At 49.3% G+C, this 18,955-nt stretch overlaps 1 protein-coding gene and 1 pseudogene across 2 annotated transcripts; both read right to left on the bottom strand.

Annotated features, from left to right (window-relative positions):
* Positions 1 to 8,921: 8,921 nt before the first annotated feature.
* On the bottom strand, positions 8,922 to 11,777 carry LOC136459342 (phenylacetaldehyde reductase-like; annotated as a pseudogene).
* Positions 11,778 to 13,983: 2,206 nt separating this feature from the next.
* Positions 13,984 to 15,946, bottom strand: LOC136459341 (phenylacetaldehyde reductase-like). Of its 2 annotated transcripts, XM_066459207.1 has the most exons (7): positions 15,820 to 15,946; positions 15,530 to 15,736; positions 15,244 to 15,416; positions 14,951 to 15,136; positions 14,636 to 14,798; positions 14,357 to 14,543; positions 13,984 to 14,269 (listed from the first exon to the last, which is right to left on the bottom strand). In XM_066459207.1, exons 1-7 carry the CDS (start codon positions 15,893 to 15,895, stop codon positions 14,128 to 14,130), a joined length of 1,134 nt encoding a protein of 377 aa, XP_066315304.1. In that variant the 5' UTR covers positions 15,896 to 15,946; the 3' UTR covers positions 13,984 to 14,127. The 2 variants fall into 2 exon arrangements, with proteins under 2 accessions (XP_066315304.1, XP_066315305.1); XM_066459208.1 differs by lacking the exon at positions 15,820 to 15,946 and having other exon boundaries at positions 15,530 to 15,755.
* Positions 15,947 to 18,955: the final 3,009 nt, after the last annotated feature.

The following is an 18,955-nucleotide window of genomic DNA, read 5'->3' as shown; positions in this document are numbered from 1 at the left end:
ACAGGATTTATATTGAAACTTCATGCATAGATAAACCTACCTATGAGTCCTACTAGCATAGGTCGAGTAGCTGCTATGCTTAGGCTATCAGTAGCATGAGTAACCTGCCATTACTCATAATTGGTGATTATTATTACTCTCATGATAAAATGGTGAAAGGAAATAGAGACTGGGTAGGGATATGGTACGGGTATTGGTGAGTGTAATAGGTTGTGTCCCACGACCAACGGGGCATAGCTTGGTTACACTTTTTTCCCTGTCCATGTTGGTTAAGGACTGTCCGTTGTTGTGGATGGTAGTTAGGTCATAGACTTATTATCCTGAGCACATACTTGCTTATGGGAGCGGGAAGGCTCGTTGCTCTCTTGTCATGAGTTCTAGCTCTTTCTAAACCGACTGATTAGAGGCAGGGATGGTGGTGGTCTAAGCACCACACTGAGTCTAGGACTCGGGAGTGGAGGCTTGGAGTCCAAGTTTGGATGGAGACCTAGACCCTTTGACAGGAGAGTGGTGGGTTGGTCTTGCTTGTGCCTAGGGTACAAGCGGTGCGTGTGTTTCGAGGTACCCAGCTAGGATACATTGGTTAGTGAATTGCCGTGTGATACGATATGGCTTGGCTATGGTCTAGCACCATAGTAAGAATTGGAAGACAAAAGGGGATGAATGGATCTAATTGCTCAACTCTTGCTTGAAAGTAGAACATGTACTTATGTAGAATGGCTTGGTAATGAACTAATTATAACTGCTAATAAAACACATACATAAGGATTCACTACTAGTAATGCTTTTTGCAAAAAGGAAACCTAGCAAACCATAAAGCTTATCATATCCTTTGGAGTGAGGAAATTATTCCCACTAGTCGGGTAAGTCTTGCGAGTACATTGTATACTTAGGGTTTATTTACCCCTATTGTAGGTGCAGTATGAGGAGTGGCTGTTGTTTGGAGGATTCTTCTGGTGGGCACAGTCGGATCCTTGTATCTTATTGTTAGATGTTTATTTCAATTCCATTGTTTAAATTCCGCACTCTGAACTTGGTATTGTAATAATATATTTCTGAGAACTCTTGTTGTTCGAAATGGACTAAGTATTGTAAAATCATTCTCATTATTGAATTCTGGATAAAAAACATGGACTATTCGAGTTCTCCCTTAGGGTGTGCTCGATGGAACCGCCTGGTGTAGCTTACTTTCAGGATGCTTAGTGTCTAGTGGAAGACAAGCACCTCCAAAGGTGTGTTATTTCAAACGGTTCTGCCATAGGTGGTATCAGAGCCAATAATGAGTTATGAGTTTCATAACTCTTTTAAAAACCTAAAATTTGACCAATAAAAGTTTTATGAAAAGTAGGATGCGACAAAATTATGTAAATAAGTATAAGCCCTAGCAATATGGTCTATCTAGAATAGCGGCACTAGTTTTATCTAATCAATTTTCTACAGGTACATTAACTTACGCTGCATAAGAATCGTTTATCAAGCAAAAAGTAAGTGTGTGATGTGCCGAAATTTTTTGCGAATGCCACTTGTCAGGTATCGATATTAGGGATACCCAAAGCAAGGGAGTTAGTGCCCATGCTGGCTTCTTCAGACAGAGCAAGACATATTAACATGTCTCGCTCGACCCCTTGGGTCTAGGCTCCATCTTGCCCAACCCTAAGGACGCAGTTTCTGTCTCACCTGTCCCTAAGGCTACGGGGGTCTCGCCTAAGGTCGCGGGCTTCGTCTCGCCTGACCCCGAGGCTACGGGCTCCATCTCACCCGACCCTTGGGTGCGTGCTCTGTCTTGCTTGACCCTGAGGCCACAGGCTCCATCTTGCTAGTCCCTTGGGTGCGTCCTCTGTCTCACCTGACACCCAAGGGTTGTGGGCTCCATCTCGCCCGACCCCGACGCTGTGGGTGTCTCGCTCAAGGCCGCGGGCTCCATCTCACCCAAACGCGAGGTCATGAGCTCCATCTCACCTGACCCCAAAGACGCAGTTTCCATCTTGCCTAACCCCGAGGCCACAGGGGTCTCACCTAAGGCCACGGGCTCTGTCTTGCCTGACCCCGAGGCCGCGGGCTCTGTCTCGCCCGACCCTTGGGTGCATGCTCCGTCTCGTCCGACCCTAAGGGTCACGGGCTCTGTCTCGCCTTACCCCAAAGGGTCGCTCTATCTCACCTGACGGGGACCCATATCGCCGCCAACCACTCTAAGTCCATGCGTATGGGCCTAGGTCAAAACTCTAACACTAGGGAAGAGACAGGCATGAGTCGATGTAACCCGAGGCCATGATAGGCCATACCTAAGGATTTACATCAAGAACAGCGTTGGACATATTAGTGTTGTTCCGCCTAACCCTCATACGAACGCTGATAGACGTGTTAGTTCACCACGATGTCCGTTGGGACGGGACGGAATGCTATGACCGACAGATGATGCCTGCGCATGGTGCCAGTGACAGATAGGGCCACGACGTGGAGCCATCCCTATTGACATTTATAGGATCAGTAGGACCTGCATGAAGGAGAAGGACCTGGCGATCCTAGAAACCTTCTCTCTCGTTCTTCTCCTTTTTCTTCATTGTAACCCACGCTTTCCCTTCGCCTATAAAAGGGGAAGCAGGATGCCCCATAAAGGGGGGCTAGATCCATAGAAGAGCACGACATGAGCACACGACTGAGCAGCGATCGAGCTCTCAGCACCCGTTCACTCCTTTCACCAGAGACTTGGGACCCTTTCCCTCTCTCACATGTTTGTAACCCTACTACAAACTTTTAGTGCTAGTAACATGAGCAGCAGTGATGAACTGGACGTATGGACTTTCTGCCCAAACTAATATAAACCTCGTATCCTCTAAGCACACCATCCGAGCTAGACACACAAATACAAATTTACTCATCGGTGGTCCAAAAACACTAACACCACTATATTCTAGCTTAATTGAATGGGTAGGCCGATGCATGCATCATGAAAAGAGAATCTTGCTTAAACTAAACTCCCCCACATATATAATTTGGATTAGTGAATTGATAGGATAATATAAAAGAATGCTTTAATAAAAGCCTTATCATTTCTCTAAGTCCCTTGTTCCTAATCTGGAGGGTTGTCCCTAATGGTTGGTTCTTATCTGTTTATAGATGAACCTGAGGTTTGGTCGGGGGAGTACTAGCGCTGGGGCAGATCGAGGTGATAATGGTCATGGTGAGGACAATGGCAACACCAATGGGGACAGCCACGAGGCCCCACTTCTGGCTCCTCCTCCTCTGCCACCACCACCTCTGATGACCCATGCGGAGATGATGGCTGCTCGACGTGAGTCAGTCCGTGCCTTAGAGATGCTTGCCTAGGATATTGGTGGCTTCGCCCGTGGAGGCCCCGGTGGCAACGGCGGGAATAGGGGTGGTGCCCGTGCTCCTATGGGGCCCTGTTCCTACCACGGAATCTTTCCACAACCTCCTCACAGAAGAATCGAGGTCGCCCTCTAACTCTGAGTCCAGCAGGGGAAGCCATCACCCTTCTTGTGAATGTTTCATGGCAGGTACCACCGAGGGATACGTCGAAAGCATCCACAAAGGAGAGGCTACCCGAACGAGGTCGAGGGGGATGAAAGGGCCCCACCTCGCCTGTGGGTAGAGCAGCTGAAGGCCTAGCACCAAGAGATCGAGCGCCACAGAGACGGTGGGCGTGTGCGTGCCATGGCCCATGATGTGAACTGGAGGATCATCGAGGATGACAAAGCCCTCCCACACTTCACTCAGGCAAGCTAGAACATTATTGCTATGGTGGCCTTACTCCCGGGGCTTCTAGGACCAACGACACCTGAGGATCATCAGGCCCATCGCGAGATTCGCACGCTACTCGAGCGTGCGGCAGCGTAGCAGGCCATGAGCTTGCTGTTTTGAAGACGTGAGCTTGACGCCAGCTAGTGCGCGCCATCAGAGTGACCCAATAAGGATGTGTTGGTCCACCAGGCACAACAAGGTGGTAGGCCATGCACCGTGGTCCTGGTGCACGAACGTCTCGGCCTCCACCGTGACACGCGTGACACCCTCGACGCCCACAGGCGTACCCATGGAGATGCGAGGGAGGAGGCTAGCCATGGCTCCACCCTCGTGGCGAATGCTACAACAGCGGTGAGGACTAAAGCCTGAGCCCCGACTTGTTGGGACCTCGGGCCATTGGCTAACACATCCTCAACGCTGTCTTCCCACTGTGGTACCGACTACCGACCAACATCCTAAAATACTCTAGGGAAATGAAGCCTGGATTGTGGCTCAAGGATTATTGGCTTGCTTGCCAAGCTGGTGGAGTGGATAATGACGATTTCATTATCCACAACCTTCCATTGTTCCTGGCCGATTCGGCACAAATATGGTTGGAACACCTTCCGCCCAACTGAATCCAAAGTTGGGCGAACCTAAAAGAGATCATCATGAGAAACTTCTAGGGCACATACACACGTCCTGGGAACCCATGGGATCTCAAAAACTACCAACAAAAGTCCAGGGAAACTCTTCGTAGGTACATCCGACGCTTCTCTCGGTAGTGCAGTGAGCTGCCCAATGTCGCCGACACCGACGTCATAGGAGCCTTCCTATCTGGGACCACCTATGAGTCCCTCGTCCACAAGCTAGGATGTAAGGGCCCATGAACCACCAAGGAACTTCTCGACATCACCACTAGCCATGCCTCGGGTGAGGAGACGGCCAGAGCGATTTTTGATCGCCTCAAAGGCAAGATGAAGTGGGACGAGGACGTTGGCGAAGGTGCCTCCAATCGTCCCAACAAGAAGAAGAACAAGCAGCAGTGCGAGAGCTCACTCATGGCCGCCACCGACCGCAAGGGGGTTAGAAGCCCACCAAGGGGATGGATGGCAGCTTTCCGATGCTATATGGCTGCCTCATAATCTTTGGAGGATCGATGGCCTATGACTCTTAGCGTCGCTAGAAGCTTGATCACCGCGATGTCTATACGGCTGAGCTGGCCGTGCCTACTTTCCTCCAATGGTCGGAGTCTGCCATAACCTTTGATTGGACTGACCACCCAGAAAGCATCCCACAACCAAGAAGATAGCCGCTCATGGTTGACCTGATCATCAGCATGAAGCGGCTCACTAAGGTGCTGATGGATGGAGGCGGTGGCCTGAACATCATGTATGTCGAAACACTCGACAGCCATGGGCATCGATTGATCATGCATCTGACCGACCAGGGCACCTTTCCATGACATTGTGCCTAGAAAGCAGGGTGTGTCACTTAGGCAGATCGATCTGCCCATCACCTTTGGGGATCCGACCAATTACAGGACGGAGACCCTTATCTTCGAGGTGGTCAGGTTCCACGGAACCTACCACGCCATCCTAGGATGTCCATGCTATGTGAAGTTCATGGCCATCACGAACTACACCTATCTGAAGTTGAAGATGCCAGGTCCATGTGCGGTCATCACCGTTGGCACCTCTTTCCAGCGCGCCTACGAGTGCGAGATCGAGTGCTGTGAACACACCACGACAATTGTCGCCTCTAGAGAGCTTGCGGCCATTAGGGAGGATGTCATTGAAGAAGCACCAGACCCTAAGCAGTCAACTGGGTCTTTCAAGCCTATAGAGGGCGTCAAGGAGGTCCTCATAGACCATAGCAGCTCTAAAGGCAAAGTGGTGTGCATTGGCACCAAGCTTTCCTACGAATAGGAAAGTACGCTCATTGACTTCCTCTGTGCCAACAAAGATATCTTTGCTTGGTGACCCTCGGACAAGCCAGGCACTCCAAGAAAAGTTGCCAAGTACGCCTTGAAGATCAGGCCTGGCTCCAAGCCGATGAAGCAGCGCCCGTGTTGCTTCGACGAGGAGAAACATAGGGCCATCGGCGAGGAGATTGTGAAACTTTTGGCGGCCGGGTTCATCAAGGAATTATACCACCTTGAGTGGTTAGCCAATCCCGTTCTTGTATGAAAAAGAGTGGGAAATGGAGAATGTGTGTTGACTACACAGGTCTCAACAAAGCGTGTCCAAAGGATCTATTTCCTTTGCCACGCATAGACCAAGTAGTCGACTCAACCTCAGGGTGCGAAACCCTTTGCTTCTTTGATGCGTACTCTGGGTACCATCAAATCGTGATGAAAGAGTCCGACCAGCTCGTGACGTCTTTCATCACCCCGTTCGAATCATTCTGCTATGTCACAATGCCGTTCGGTCTGAAAAACACAAGGGCTACATACCAATGTTGCATGCTCAAGTGTTTTGGGGATCTCATCGGGCAGACCGTTGAGGCTTATGTGGATGACATCGTGGTCAAATCCAAATGGACCAACCAGGTCATAGCCGACCTAGAGTAGACCTTCGCAAAACTCCAAGAAAACGACATCAAGCTCAACCCCAAGAAGTGCGTTTTTAGGATCCCGAGGGGTAGGCTGCTGGGTTTTATCGTCTCTGAGCATGGCATTGAAGCCAACCCAGAGAAGATCTCGGCCATCGTGAGGATGGGCCTAATTCAGAACATAAAGGGTACAATGAGTTATAGGGTGCCTTACCGTGCACAGCCGCTTTATCTCGTGCCTCGACGAATAAGGTCTCCCCCTCTATCGGCTTCTGAAGAAGGACAACCGTTTCAAATGGACACCCGAGGCCTAGGAGGCACTTGACAAGGTCAAGCAACTCCTGACAAAGGCCCCGATCCTGATCCCCCCGACTGACAGGGAACCGCTTCTACTCTACATTATGGCCACCATGCAAGTGGTCAGTGCCACCCTGGTGATAGAGCGAGAAGAAGAGTGTCGGGTTCATAAACCCAGGGTCCCTCATGGACCGGCCTCCCAATAAAGGCTTGGCCTAGTAGACCACATTGCGAACCAATGCGCAACTCTTGGGCCGGCCCAAGTACCTAAAACGATAGGCCAGAAGGGCGATTCAATCTCTGACCGAAAGGCCTGGCCGAGGAGGAACGACGCCTGCTTCCGACTCTAGCCTGTCTCTCCGACCGAAGTGCTCGCTTCGGTCTCCAGCCCACCTCTGGACGACCTTTCCGACCGGAAGGCCTGGCTAAAACACCACTTCTGACTCTGACCCGCTTCTTCGACCAAGAATGCGTTGAACCTCTGCTTACAGCTCCTCTCCAAGCACCTGGGCTCAGGAATAAAGTCACCGACTAACCCAAACTGGACGTAGGGTGCGTTGCCTAAACCAGTATAAACCCTGTGTCATTGAGTGCTAGGCCACATCCGATCACAACGTACGACAAAACTACAAATATTTACGTGTTGGTCATTTTCTGCACCGATAGTTGGCGCCGTCCATAGGGAAGACGATGTACGTTCAACACTTTTTGGTCATCGGATGGCCCACTTTTCTGCCACCTTCGTCATGGCGGGCTCAAGCGATACGACTCACTTCAGCTCACTGGTGTTTCTCGAACTTAGTCCCACCCATCGGGACGCGAGTCCCACCCGTCTTCGAGCCGTCCCAGGCCTTCCTCTTCGGAAGCCTGGACTTCGTCGCCGATCGGCTCGGCGTACTACACCTCCGTGAGGAGGCAACCATCCCAGTGCCCGTCAGAGGGGCGCCCTCCGTCAGCTTCGAGACACCCGACGACTTCAACGATGAGGCGCCTGTGTTTCATTCTAAGCAAACTTGCTGCTCAAACCCCGCTGTGAGTAATGTACATGTTGTTATTTACTTGCTATTCACTATCTTCCGCCGATTATCCGGAGGGACCCCGTTGTCCCTGTCGTGGCCGCCATGCGACTGGTTCCCCTACGGCCTCGCGTCCCCCGTGGATGCGTACGCCCGGGGACTTCGAAGGATGCCGGTGCCACCCCCTCTCATGTCCAAATTTGTGGGGATGGCGAGCTATGCTTCCACCTGTTTCCTTGACCTCATGGATGACGATGTTGAGAGTGATGGTTCCAGCATCGGCGACGTGGCACCTAGCCACCGTCCATCCCAAGAGTGCGCTATGACAGACGCTCTGGGACAACCACCAGGGGTAGTGGAGTCCTTACAGACTCACACCCCTCTAGACCCTTGTGCAGGGACCCTTGCGCTTGCACGAGAGCACGACGAGGAGCTACGACAATGGCGGTAGAACCAGCCGCCACCTGCGCCGACACGCTCGGTGCACCACACTATGCCCCATGCGCATAAACCAGCGAGCGGCGCTCGGGGTCACGCCCGCCGGCTCCAACGCAACATCATGGATGGGGGAAACGATCCCCCATAGTTTGCTCGGGCTGACCAGAACATCGTCGATGTGGCAATGCTTTTGCGTGGCCTTCCCGAGCCCAACGCCCCCTAGGAACAGGTGATCCACTAGAACCTCCGGGCACTAGTCGAAACTGTCGCCATTCAACAGGCAGAGAGCTTCATATCACAACACCGACTCATGACCTCCCTCCCTACTAGGGGAGTGGAGACGCACCAGACAAATCACTCCACCCACTCACCGCTACAGCCGAAGAGCGTGGCACAGGAGGCCTCATCTGCGCCTCAGCTTGACTTGGCACCCGCTCCGCACTGACCGCCTATACGCGAGCGGCTCGGACCGAACCAAGACGCTCACAACGTCATCAGCGACCGACGTCAGTCTCAGCAGGATGATGGCGTCCATCGAGCAGCAGTGATGGTAGGCGACACAGACCCTGACTGGATCATTGCGAGGGGTGGTGAAACACACCCCATGCGCGGGCACCGGCCAGACGATCGGAGTCCTAGCCCGAATGGCTCGGGACCACAGGGCTTTGCCCGATGCATCCAGAGAGCACTGCTCCCGCAACGCTTCAATGAAGGCCGAGGCAAAGGCAAGGCCAAACGCGAGGATCAGGACAAGGGCCCCTTCACGCAGAGGGGCAAAAAGAATAAAAAAGATCGCCGCCGACCGGCCAACTCCGCGTTGGTCGCCACGGCTGATCACACGGACAAGCAGCCTCAGCAGGGCCTTCCGGATCACTTCAACGAGCTCATGGAGAGCCCATGCAACAACCACGCCTAACCCGTCAAACACCTGTACAAGGACTATCAAAAAGGAGAGCCAGGGACAATTGATACACGGATTTCCAAAACTATAAAGAAAGACATATATCATATAATGACTCTACTGAAGATATTGAGACACGACCTGGTCCCCTTGGAGTCCAAGTATCAGGTGAGCGCTTGTCCAGCATTGGCAAATGACAAATGACAAGAGCCTACCGGTACATCTTCCAAGCCAAGATGCGGACTTTTCTTAAGTGGAATGACAGCAGCTGAAATTAACAAAGTCCGGCCAGTTATTAACTTTAAATTTTGAGTGGAGGTAGTAGTGGGATACGGAGTTTAACTACAAAAGCACGTGAAAAAAACCATATCCAAGATATGCACTCCCTCGTTCCACAATTCTTGTCATTTTAAACAAGATTAATGTCAGTTTTTTAAAACTTCAACTACCAGTAATTTTTGAAATATTTAGTTTCAAGACACTTAGAACCTGTTTAGATCCATTAGCACTAAAAAGTTGTTAATAGGCACTAAAAATATTTAGTAATTTTTGAAATATTTAGTTTCAAGACACTTAGAGCCTGTTCAACCATTCGGCAGCTCAGTTCTCAGCTTGTTTCGGCTTATTCTCTCTCACAGAATACTATTGAATCATCCGTAATCATCCAAAATCTGATCAGCTGAACAGGCCCAGTGGGATAGGTAGTTGGATGTGAGTTGAAGGTGGATATAACTTATTAGAACCTATTAACAACTTTAGTAGCAACAGTTAATAATTATCAGGTTTATTAGCAGGTTTGTTTGGATTCATTGGTACTAATTTTAGCTGCTAATTTTCATTGCTAATAGATCTAAGCAGATCCTTAGATGACATGTGAATATTAATCTTATAAAGTACTTTATAAAAATGTTTATTTTTTATTGTATACTCCAATATAAATAGAAAATCATAGTCAAAACTGTTTTTGATACCATGTCGGTATCCAAAAGGTCAAGAATTATGTTACTGGAAAGAGTATATGCATTCAGGCAACATGTTTATCTAATGATGATGTCCACGTGGCATTTATGCTTTTGAAGGCTGATTTTATTTTTACTTCATTTAGGTAATTTATTTGATCTGCCCCACATAGTGTTTACAAAAGTTTTTCATAAAGCATACTTCATAGGCTAGATGAGTCCTTTGCTCCTAAAGCAATCCACGGTGTCCTTGATGGTTTCGTCCAGTGGAGTGAAACGAACACCCAATTTGATCAATTTCTTGGAAGGCTCCTTTGCTCTCACCACCCAGCCTTGCTTGTCCTCCCGGATTCTATTTTGAAAAGAAAACATTAATATTTTATGAAAAAAAGAAAACATTAGTAAATTGGAGAACATTTTGACATTTTGTATCAGGTAGAAGTGGTTTTCATAGATGTATCACCTCTGAACCGGGTGTTCAGGGTAAAGATCAGCAATCTTATTTGGCCAAATCAACCAGGCGTTCAACGGATTCGATGCATAAGTGGCGTCCTTGCGCTGATGGGTTCTCGTACAACATTATCAGAGAGTGCGCGACGTCTCTCACATCAACACGGCCCGATGTCGTCCAAGTCAAGCCTCTCGCCTGAGTAGTTTGCACTCTTAGAAGCTATACACTTTGTACCATGAGCATATATACTGGTACCCATTCATCTTTTGTAGATTCGCAACACAACAAGAAACAGTGATTGACTGACCTCCCAGAATTTGCAGCAACAGACGCAGACTGGCGTTAACTGATGGTGTTAACATTGGGCCCAATACCATCCCTGGATTGAGCACAGCTATCTGCAACCCCTCCTGTTCGGCAGTGTCCCATGCGGCCTTCTCTGCCAGTGTTTTGGAAACGCTGTACCAAATCTGCAACTCCGAGCATAAATGAGCACAAGCATGAAGCCTTAACCATAGCTTCTGCAACAGTGCAGCAAAACAGCCAGTATGGAGATACAGTTTACCTGAAGCTTCTTGAGCAGCTCAACGTCGGCCCAAGAATCATCATCTATGACCTTGCTTGCAGGCCAGTTGGGATTCGGCACCATGGCCGCCTGTGACGACATGAGCACAACGCGGCCCACTCCACAATTTTTCGCGGCACGCAGAACGTTGAGCGTGCCCGCAGGTTCCAGCAGCTCCTTCTGCATATGCGCGTAACCAATATACAAGTGTTACCTACTCGAGCAATCAGATTATGCAACGATCGGGTGATCGATCATGGAGAAAGAAGTGCCTCTGGATCTTCTGCCTGCAGTATCATAGGAGACGCCAGGTGAAAGACACCGTGGGCGCCTTCGATCACTGGCCGAACGGAAGCAGGGTCGACGAGGTCCATCTGGAACAGCCGGAGACGCGTGTCGGCGCCGCCCATGGCCTGCAAGTGCTTCGTCTCGCCCTCATCTTCTGCAGCGAAAATCCACCAGTGTGTCAGGTTCAGCCGGCAACTGAATTTGAGGCTACACGGCGAGCAGGAAGAGGTCTGTGATCTGAGCCAGCATCGGAGCACGTGTGTCGCTTACGGAGGTTCTTGACGGTGGCGTGGACGGTGTAGCCGCGGTCCAGGAGGCAGCGGACGAGCCAGGAGCCAATGAAGCCGCTGGCGCCCGTCACGCAGACGAGGAGGCCGCCGTCCCCGGCTGCCGCCATTTCGTTGCGCCGGCGTTGGTGGACTGGCCTGCCCGCCTGCCGCTCTTAAATTCGCACGGAATCACCGGTGTCGCAGTCGAACCAAAGGCGCGAGCCGGCACGTGGAAAGAGACGGAGCAACGTTCGGCCTCTGGTCCCTCGCGCGACTAGCAGCGCCCCGCCCGGCGTCCACAAGCAATAGCTGCCACACAGACGTGTCATACTGTGAAAAAAAATCTTGCTACTCGTCTATGGAGACGTCCCAACAATGAAGGCTGTATCCGCGGTTAAAAGTTCTCTCTTTGGTAGGCCTTTCTGATTTTTTTTCCCTGAGAGAAGTGATTTATCTCTAAGAGGTGATTTTGTGGCTGAAAGAGATCAATTCTCTTGAAATTTTTAAAATCACGATGGAGAATCGCTTCACAGAATCAAAAGAAACTATTTTTTTTTCTAGCTCTCAACCTCTTAGTCACGGAATCAGCAGAGAAATACTTCTGTCTGAAAAAATATTTGACAGGGCTCCTGCTGGATTCAGCCAGCTCTGAGAGCTTTGCCAAACATGGCCTTAAACTCGACCACTATGATGCCATTCTTGATTATTGGCTAGCATTCCTTGAAGAAAAGTCCTGAGAATCCATCTGGCCTCGCGTATTGTCCTTTAGCATTTGAGAAGTTGCTCTTGACACTGTGGGTTTGGTACCGATTATGGATTAACTTCTGGAGCGGTTCAGAGCTGTTCTGCGCCAAATGGCCTCCGCCCGCCCAGTTTCACGCCATGAGCCCCAGAATTTCAGCTGAGGCAAGGGAGGAGAAAACGAGGAAGAGCCAAAAATTCTAGCTTCACCTAGCTTCACCTGCGTCTGGTGGGGTCCATCTTCACCATGGTCTCTTTTGCTCCCATGTCCGTTCGCACGACGGAGGCGATAGCACACCAAGGAGCGACGACATGCCCGTGTGGGGAGGGGCCACGATGCCGGGAAGGCGCCGCACCGCTGAGGAGGGGCCGACAAGGTGCAGAGGCGCCGAGAGGGGCGGTGTGGCTAGGGCGTCGAGGCACGGGAACGCGGAGGCGCCGCCGTCCGGGGAGAGCAGGGTGTGCAGTGAGGTGTTGTCGTGGGGGAAGAGAGGCATCGGGAGAGAGAAGACCGCCACGACCCGCGAGGAAGAAAGAGGAGAGGTCGAAAAGAAAAACAGAGAGAAAAGCATAAGGGTATAATAGTCATTTTATCTTTTTCATCAGAGAAGTTGCTTTACCAAACGATTTCAGCTTTATCCGTAAAACTGCTTTTCGAGTTAAAACCACGAAAAACTGTTTCACCGGCGAAGCTCCAAACAAGCCATTTCTCCTTCGAGACCGGGGCATCAAGAGTTGATAGGTGGAGGTTCAAAGTGCTGCAGTTTAGGTCTCTTTCTCGCTCCTGGGCCTGGGGCCACTTGTGTCCAATAAGTTGCAATCTCACAATTCTATGTATGAATGAGACTAATAAAGAGAAAATTAACGAGCTTCAGTTACAAAGATCCATGCAACGAAAGCAAGAAAGGCATGGTCTACAGTCTACAGAGATGTCCATATGCAACATTCCTTCATGTGAAAAAAAAAACAGATGTCTACGCAATCTAGCAATTTATCCAGCATATGTTCTAGATGAGTCCTTTGCTCCTGAGACAGTCCACAATGTCCCTGATAGTTTTGTCAAAGGGAGTGAAACAAACACCCAAACTGATCAGTTTCTTGGACGGATACTTTGACCTCATCACCCATCCTTGCTCGTCCTTATGGATTCTGATGTGAAAACAAGAGCTTAGCATATGCGAGGAACTACACCTGATGAGAAGACGTCATTTCTGATATCTGCATCACCCGTGAACTGGGAGCTCAGGGTAAAGATCAGCAAGTTTATCGGTGAGATCAATCATCCGTTCGATGGACTCAAGGCATAAGTGGCGTCCTTGTGCCGGTTCTCTCAAGCCACGGCTTTGGTGTGGGACAGAAGAGAAATTGGTGTGGGACAGAAGAGAAGTCTTTTTATCCTTGAGCCTGAAATTTGTCCTCGTGAGGAATCGAACTCCTCACTCAGGACCTGAGTACCGTCGGAGCCATCTAACTGGACCTTTGGCGTGCCGATGGGTTCTCGTACAGCGCTATGAGAGATTGTGCTACATCTCTGACATCTACACGACCAATGTGGTAGGCGTCCATGTCAAGTCTCTCACCTGCATGCACAGCGTGCAGTGCACTCTTAGAATTAGTTACTACTCCGTATAGTAGTATGCATGAATTGTGTAAAGCAGTCAAAGTTTTGGTCTTAGACGGCAGTATCGCAACAAAGGAAAAATGTAAAAATGCAACGGTGGTTGGAAAAAACGCAACAAAGGGAAAGAAAGGAGAAGAAAATAGAAAAAAAAACGTCATTTAGAAATGTATTATTTGCGTTCTGGCAATTTATTTTCACCTTACAACAGTTTTTGAACAACACATTTTCACATTCAGCCAGCTGGATGAGATATTCGACATTTCCTCTGAAGAAATCCGCGTGACGCGCTAGACGAGTCCTTTGCTCCTAAAGCAGTCCATAGTGTCCGCGATAGTTTTATCCAATGGAGTGAAACGGACACCCAGATTGATCAGTTTCTTGGAGGGGTCCTTTGCCCTCACCACCCAGTCTTGTTTGTCCTCTTGGATTCTAGAGCGAAAAGAAGATATCAGCAAGTGAAGAACAATGTGCAACCGGCGAAAGGACCGGTAGTGTTCTAAGAGATGCATATATCACCTGTAAACTGAAAATTCAGGGTAGAGATGAGCAAGTTTATCGGTGAAATCGATCATCCGTTGAGAGGACTCCAGGCATAAGTGGCGTCCCTCGGCAGATGGGTTCTCATACAGCACTATCAGAGACTGTGCAACGTCTCGGACATCAACACAGCCAATGAAGAACTCGTCCATGTCATACCTCTTCCCTGCCAAGATCACTCTTAGAACAAAAAAAACGTACTCATACCAAATGAGCTGCAAGCCTGAAGCTTGTGTTGTTTCAGTGCAGACAACTGACCTTCCATGATCTGAAGAAACAATTGGAGACTAGCCGTGATAGAGGGCGTCAAAGTAGGGCCCAGCACCAGAGCTGGATTGAGCACAACGAGCTCCAAACCTTCGTTTTTGGCGAAGTCCCATGCGGCCTTCTCTGCCAGTGTTTTAGAAACGTTGTACCAAAGCTGCAACGATATGCATGTAATTAGCACAGTCCTAACTCCTAAGCTTATTACTAATACACTGAATGTCTGAACTGGATCGTGCATGCAAGTAGATAGCAATTCTATTGGACAAATCTGTCAGTGTGGAATGGACCTAAAAGAAAACCATGTACCTGAAGTTTCTTGAGCTGCTCAATGTCGGCCCAGGAGTCCTCATCTACGACCTTGTCAGCAGGCCACGCAGGATTTGGCACCACGGCCGTCTGCGATGACACCATGACAACACGGCCGACTCCACAGTCTTTCGCGGCGCGGAGGACGCTCAGCGTGCCCTTCAACGCAGGCTCCACCAGCTCATTCTTCATTCAAGCAGCGGAAACACCAATTTATCAACTCGGACTAGCAATTTATCAGCATGGATTTTTTTCAACAGTGTCTGATTAAATATGGAGAAGGATCAAATTGCCTCGGGGTCCTGTGTAGGGTGCAGGATGACCGGAGAAGCAACGTGGAAGACGCCGCGGGCGCCCTCGACCGCCGGCCGCATGGAGGCGGGTTCGAGGAGGTCCATCTGGAACAGCCGGAGCCGCGAGTCCGCTCCATCCAGGGTCTGCAGGTGCTTGGTCTCGCTCTCGTCCTCTGAAGGAACAACCAGTTTCGATTCGGCTTCATCGGTGAACGAAGCGAGCGCAGTGGCAGGCATGCGAAGGTGTTAATAAGGAAACAGAGAGATGAAAGAGCATGTCACGCACGGAGGTTCTTGACGGTGGCGTGGACGGTGTAGCCGCGACCAAGGAGGAGGCGGACGAGCCAGGAGCCGACGAAGCCGCTGCCTCCCGTCACGCAGACGAGGCTGCTACCGCCGTCTCCGTGAGATGCCATCGCGATCGGTCTCTCTCGTCGTCGTCGACAGACGACAGGGGAGCTCGGGTAGGTGGTTCCGTTCGTTCGGAGAAATTCTGGATGGGAGAAATTTGTGAGAGAGAAATACGATTTTAGATAAAAAAAGAAGCGGATCAAACTAGGTTTAAGGGGACGGAACCATAAGCTCTGAGTGAAGACAGAGACAAGCATGTGCCGTCTGCCGCTCTACTCAGAGTCAGTGCCCGGCACACCATGGCCAACCGACGTGGACAGGGACCGAGTGCACGTTTGGCGCGTGGCGAGGTCGACGGAAGCCTCTGAGGCGTGTCGCAGGGAGCCGCACAACAAGCATGCAATAGGCATCCAACAAGGGCTGTCTACCTCTTATGACTTATCCGAGTGTTGTGGACGCCACCAACTGCCGGTTATCTTTTTTAATCTGTCTATATCTCGTATGTCACTCCATTGACGGATCACTCTTTTCTTATTCTTCCGACGGATCACTATTTATCTTTCTCCTCCAGACGCACCGTCGCTGCCCAGCGCCCACCGTTCCATCACGGTGTGGTAGGGTGAAAGATTCTAATATAATTAGAGAGGGACGAATAGTCTATTTACAAATCTATAAATTAACTAGAACAATTTGATTAGTATGATAAATAGCGAAATGTAAATTTTCTCTAGCTCTATAAGAGTTGCAAGCCACCTATTCAACAATTCTAGTTACTATAATCACTATACACTACTCACTAAGAGCTCTCATATTTGCTACACTAAAGAGCTCTACTAGATGAACTTAAGCTACAAAGCAAACTCTCAATTCTAACTACACTAAAGAGCTTGCTACAACTAGTTTGCGGGAATGTAAATGAGTAAGTAATGTGATTATACCGCCGCGTAGAGGAGTGAACCAATCACAAGATGAATACTAATTCAATCACCGGTACAATACCAAAGGGCAAGAGACAACCAATGTTTTTCTCCTGAGGTTCACGTGCTTGTCGGCACGCTACTCCACATTATGTCGACCAACACTTGCTGGTTCGACGGCTAAGAGTTGTTGCACTAACCTCGTTCACACAATTAGACACCACAAGAACTTACCAACAAGTGAGGTAACTCAATGACACGAGCAATTCACTAGAATTACATTTCGGCCCTCCGCCGGAGAAGGCACAAGACCCCTCACAAGCACTGCGATCGGAGCCGAAGACAATCACCAACCTCTACTCGACGATCCTCGCTGCTCCAAGCCGTCTAGGTGACGACAACCACCAAGAATAACAAGTAAACCCCGCAGCGAAACACAAACACCAAGTGCCTCTAGATGCAATCACTCAAGCAATGCAATTGGATTCTCTCATAATCTCACAAAGATGATGAATCAATGATGAAGCTGAGTGGGAGGGCTTTGGTTAAACTCACAAGGTTGCTATGTCAATGCAAATGGTCAAGAGAGTGAGCTAGAGCCGGCCAAATGATATTTATAGACACTCCCAAACAATAGAGTCGTTAGCTCAATTATTGGGCTGACTGCGGGATGATCGGACGCACCGGTCATGTGCACCGGACGCATCGGTCGTGTATACCGAACGTGTCCGTTGAGCCTGACCGCCACGTGTCCTATTTAAATTGTTTGGCCATACGCGTCTAACGGCTATCTCTGCGCACAGTAATACTGGTGACCGGACGCGGGAGACGCAGCGTCCAGTCTAGTCCAAAGAGCTCCCAGAGCCGCTCTGGGCTGACCGGACGCGTCCGATCACACCGGACCGGACGCTCCCAGCGTCCGATCAATTATAGCGTTGAAAACTCGAGTCTTGCTGGTTCACACTAGACGTGTCCGGTGTGGCGACTGGACGCGTCCGATCGCTGTGTCCGGATGAGTCCAGAGAGGTCCCAGAGACGCTGAACTATGACCGGACGTTGTGGCAGAACCGCCTAATCTAATACCTCTTAGAAGTGCTCGTCTTCCATTAGACACTAAGCACTCAAGGGAGAACACCAAATCATACGGTCCCGTCGGGCGCACCCCAGGGGAGAACCCAAAAATCCACATATTTGCCATTAGGATCACAAATGAGATAATAAAGCTTACATCATTCTTAACTATTTCTTATATCACTTTAATACAACATCAGAGTATAATATTTATTATTATAACAGTGGAATGGAATCATATTATCAGAGTTATGAACAATTTTAGTTAACAGTGGAATATAATCATATGATCAGAATTACAACGGAAATAAATATCTATTCATGGCATGATGAAACATTGATAAATGAACTATGACAACTGATTATAAAAACTTTTGTTTATAAAAGCATTTTGTGAGAGTTATAAATAAAAACTACGATCGCAGCGTAAATGAAATCCTCTCTAAGCCCACCAGGAGAAATCCACACACAGAGTCAACTCTAGCATTCACCTATCACCTACAATAGGGGAAATAAAATCCTGAGTACTCAATTGTACTCAGCAAGACTTACCCGACAGGAGGAAAGAAAAGACTCTAAGGATATGCAAGGCTATCTGGCTTGTAGGTTTATTTCATCGGTAGGAGCATTACTAAAAGTGTGTTCTTATATTCAATTTTCATTAACAGCCGCATTGGTTCATTAACTAACCATTCTATGTAAGCACCTGTACTACTTTTAAGCAGGTGGTAAGCAATCAGAGTTCCTTTTCTATTCTATCTTTCATCTTTCAGTTCTTACTACGGTGCTAGGCACAAAATAAGTTGTATCGAATTATCCGGCGATTCGCGAATCAATGCTCCCAGCTGGGTACCCCGAAAACATATGCCCCGCTTGTACCCCGGGCACAAGCAGGACCAATCCACTACCCTCCTGTCACGGGGTCCAGGTCCCCGTCCAAACTACGACTCCAAGCCCCACCCCTGAGTCCCGGATTCAGTGCGGTGCAAGGACCTCCTAACGCAAAAATCACTATGACAGTTGGTCCGGAAAGAGTCAGAACCCATGACAAAAGAGTAACAAGTCTTCCAAGCGCCCATATACAAGTATGTGCTTGGGATAGTAAATCTATGACTTGCCTCGATGGCTTATGCAACGACCGGTCCTTAACCGATATAGACAGGGAAAGCAGTGTAACCAAGCTATGTCCCGCGTCCGCGGCAACACAACCTCTTACACCCACCAATACCCAAACCATATCCCTACCCGATCACCATTTTTCCTTTCCACAATTTTTATATATTCCAAGTGGTAATAATCCAATAATATATTTTCTATCTCTCGCGAGTGACAGCCATCACTCGACATCTACCGGAGTCCTGTAGCATAGCAAT

The sequence above is a fragment of the Miscanthus floridulus genome, chromosome 6, assembly GCF_019320115.1.
Source record: "Miscanthus floridulus cultivar M001 chromosome 6, ASM1932011v1, whole genome shotgun sequence".
In the NCBI taxonomy this organism is placed as follows: Eukaryota; Viridiplantae; Streptophyta; class Magnoliopsida; order Poales; family Poaceae; genus Miscanthus; species Miscanthus floridulus.
Note: the sequence above shows the minus strand (reverse complement) of the source record. Positions and strands in the feature narration are given on the sequence as shown.

What these genes read in the sequence shown, in the direction of transcription:
- LOC136459341 (XM_066459207.1), bottom strand. Translation starts at nt 15,895, where the DNA reads ATGGTGTGCCGGGCACTGACTCTGAGTAGAGCGGCAGACGGCACATGC. An exon ending in ACCCTACACAGGACCCCGAG is followed by an intron (nt 15,137 to 15,243) that starts GCAATTTGATCC and finishes GCTTGAATGAAG; the next exon opens with AATGAGCTGGTGGAGCCTGC. An exon ending in GTTTCTTCAGATCATGGAAG is followed by an intron (nt 14,544 to 14,635) that starts GTCAGTTGTCTG and finishes TGATCTTGGCAG; the next exon opens with GGAAGAGGTATGACATGGAC.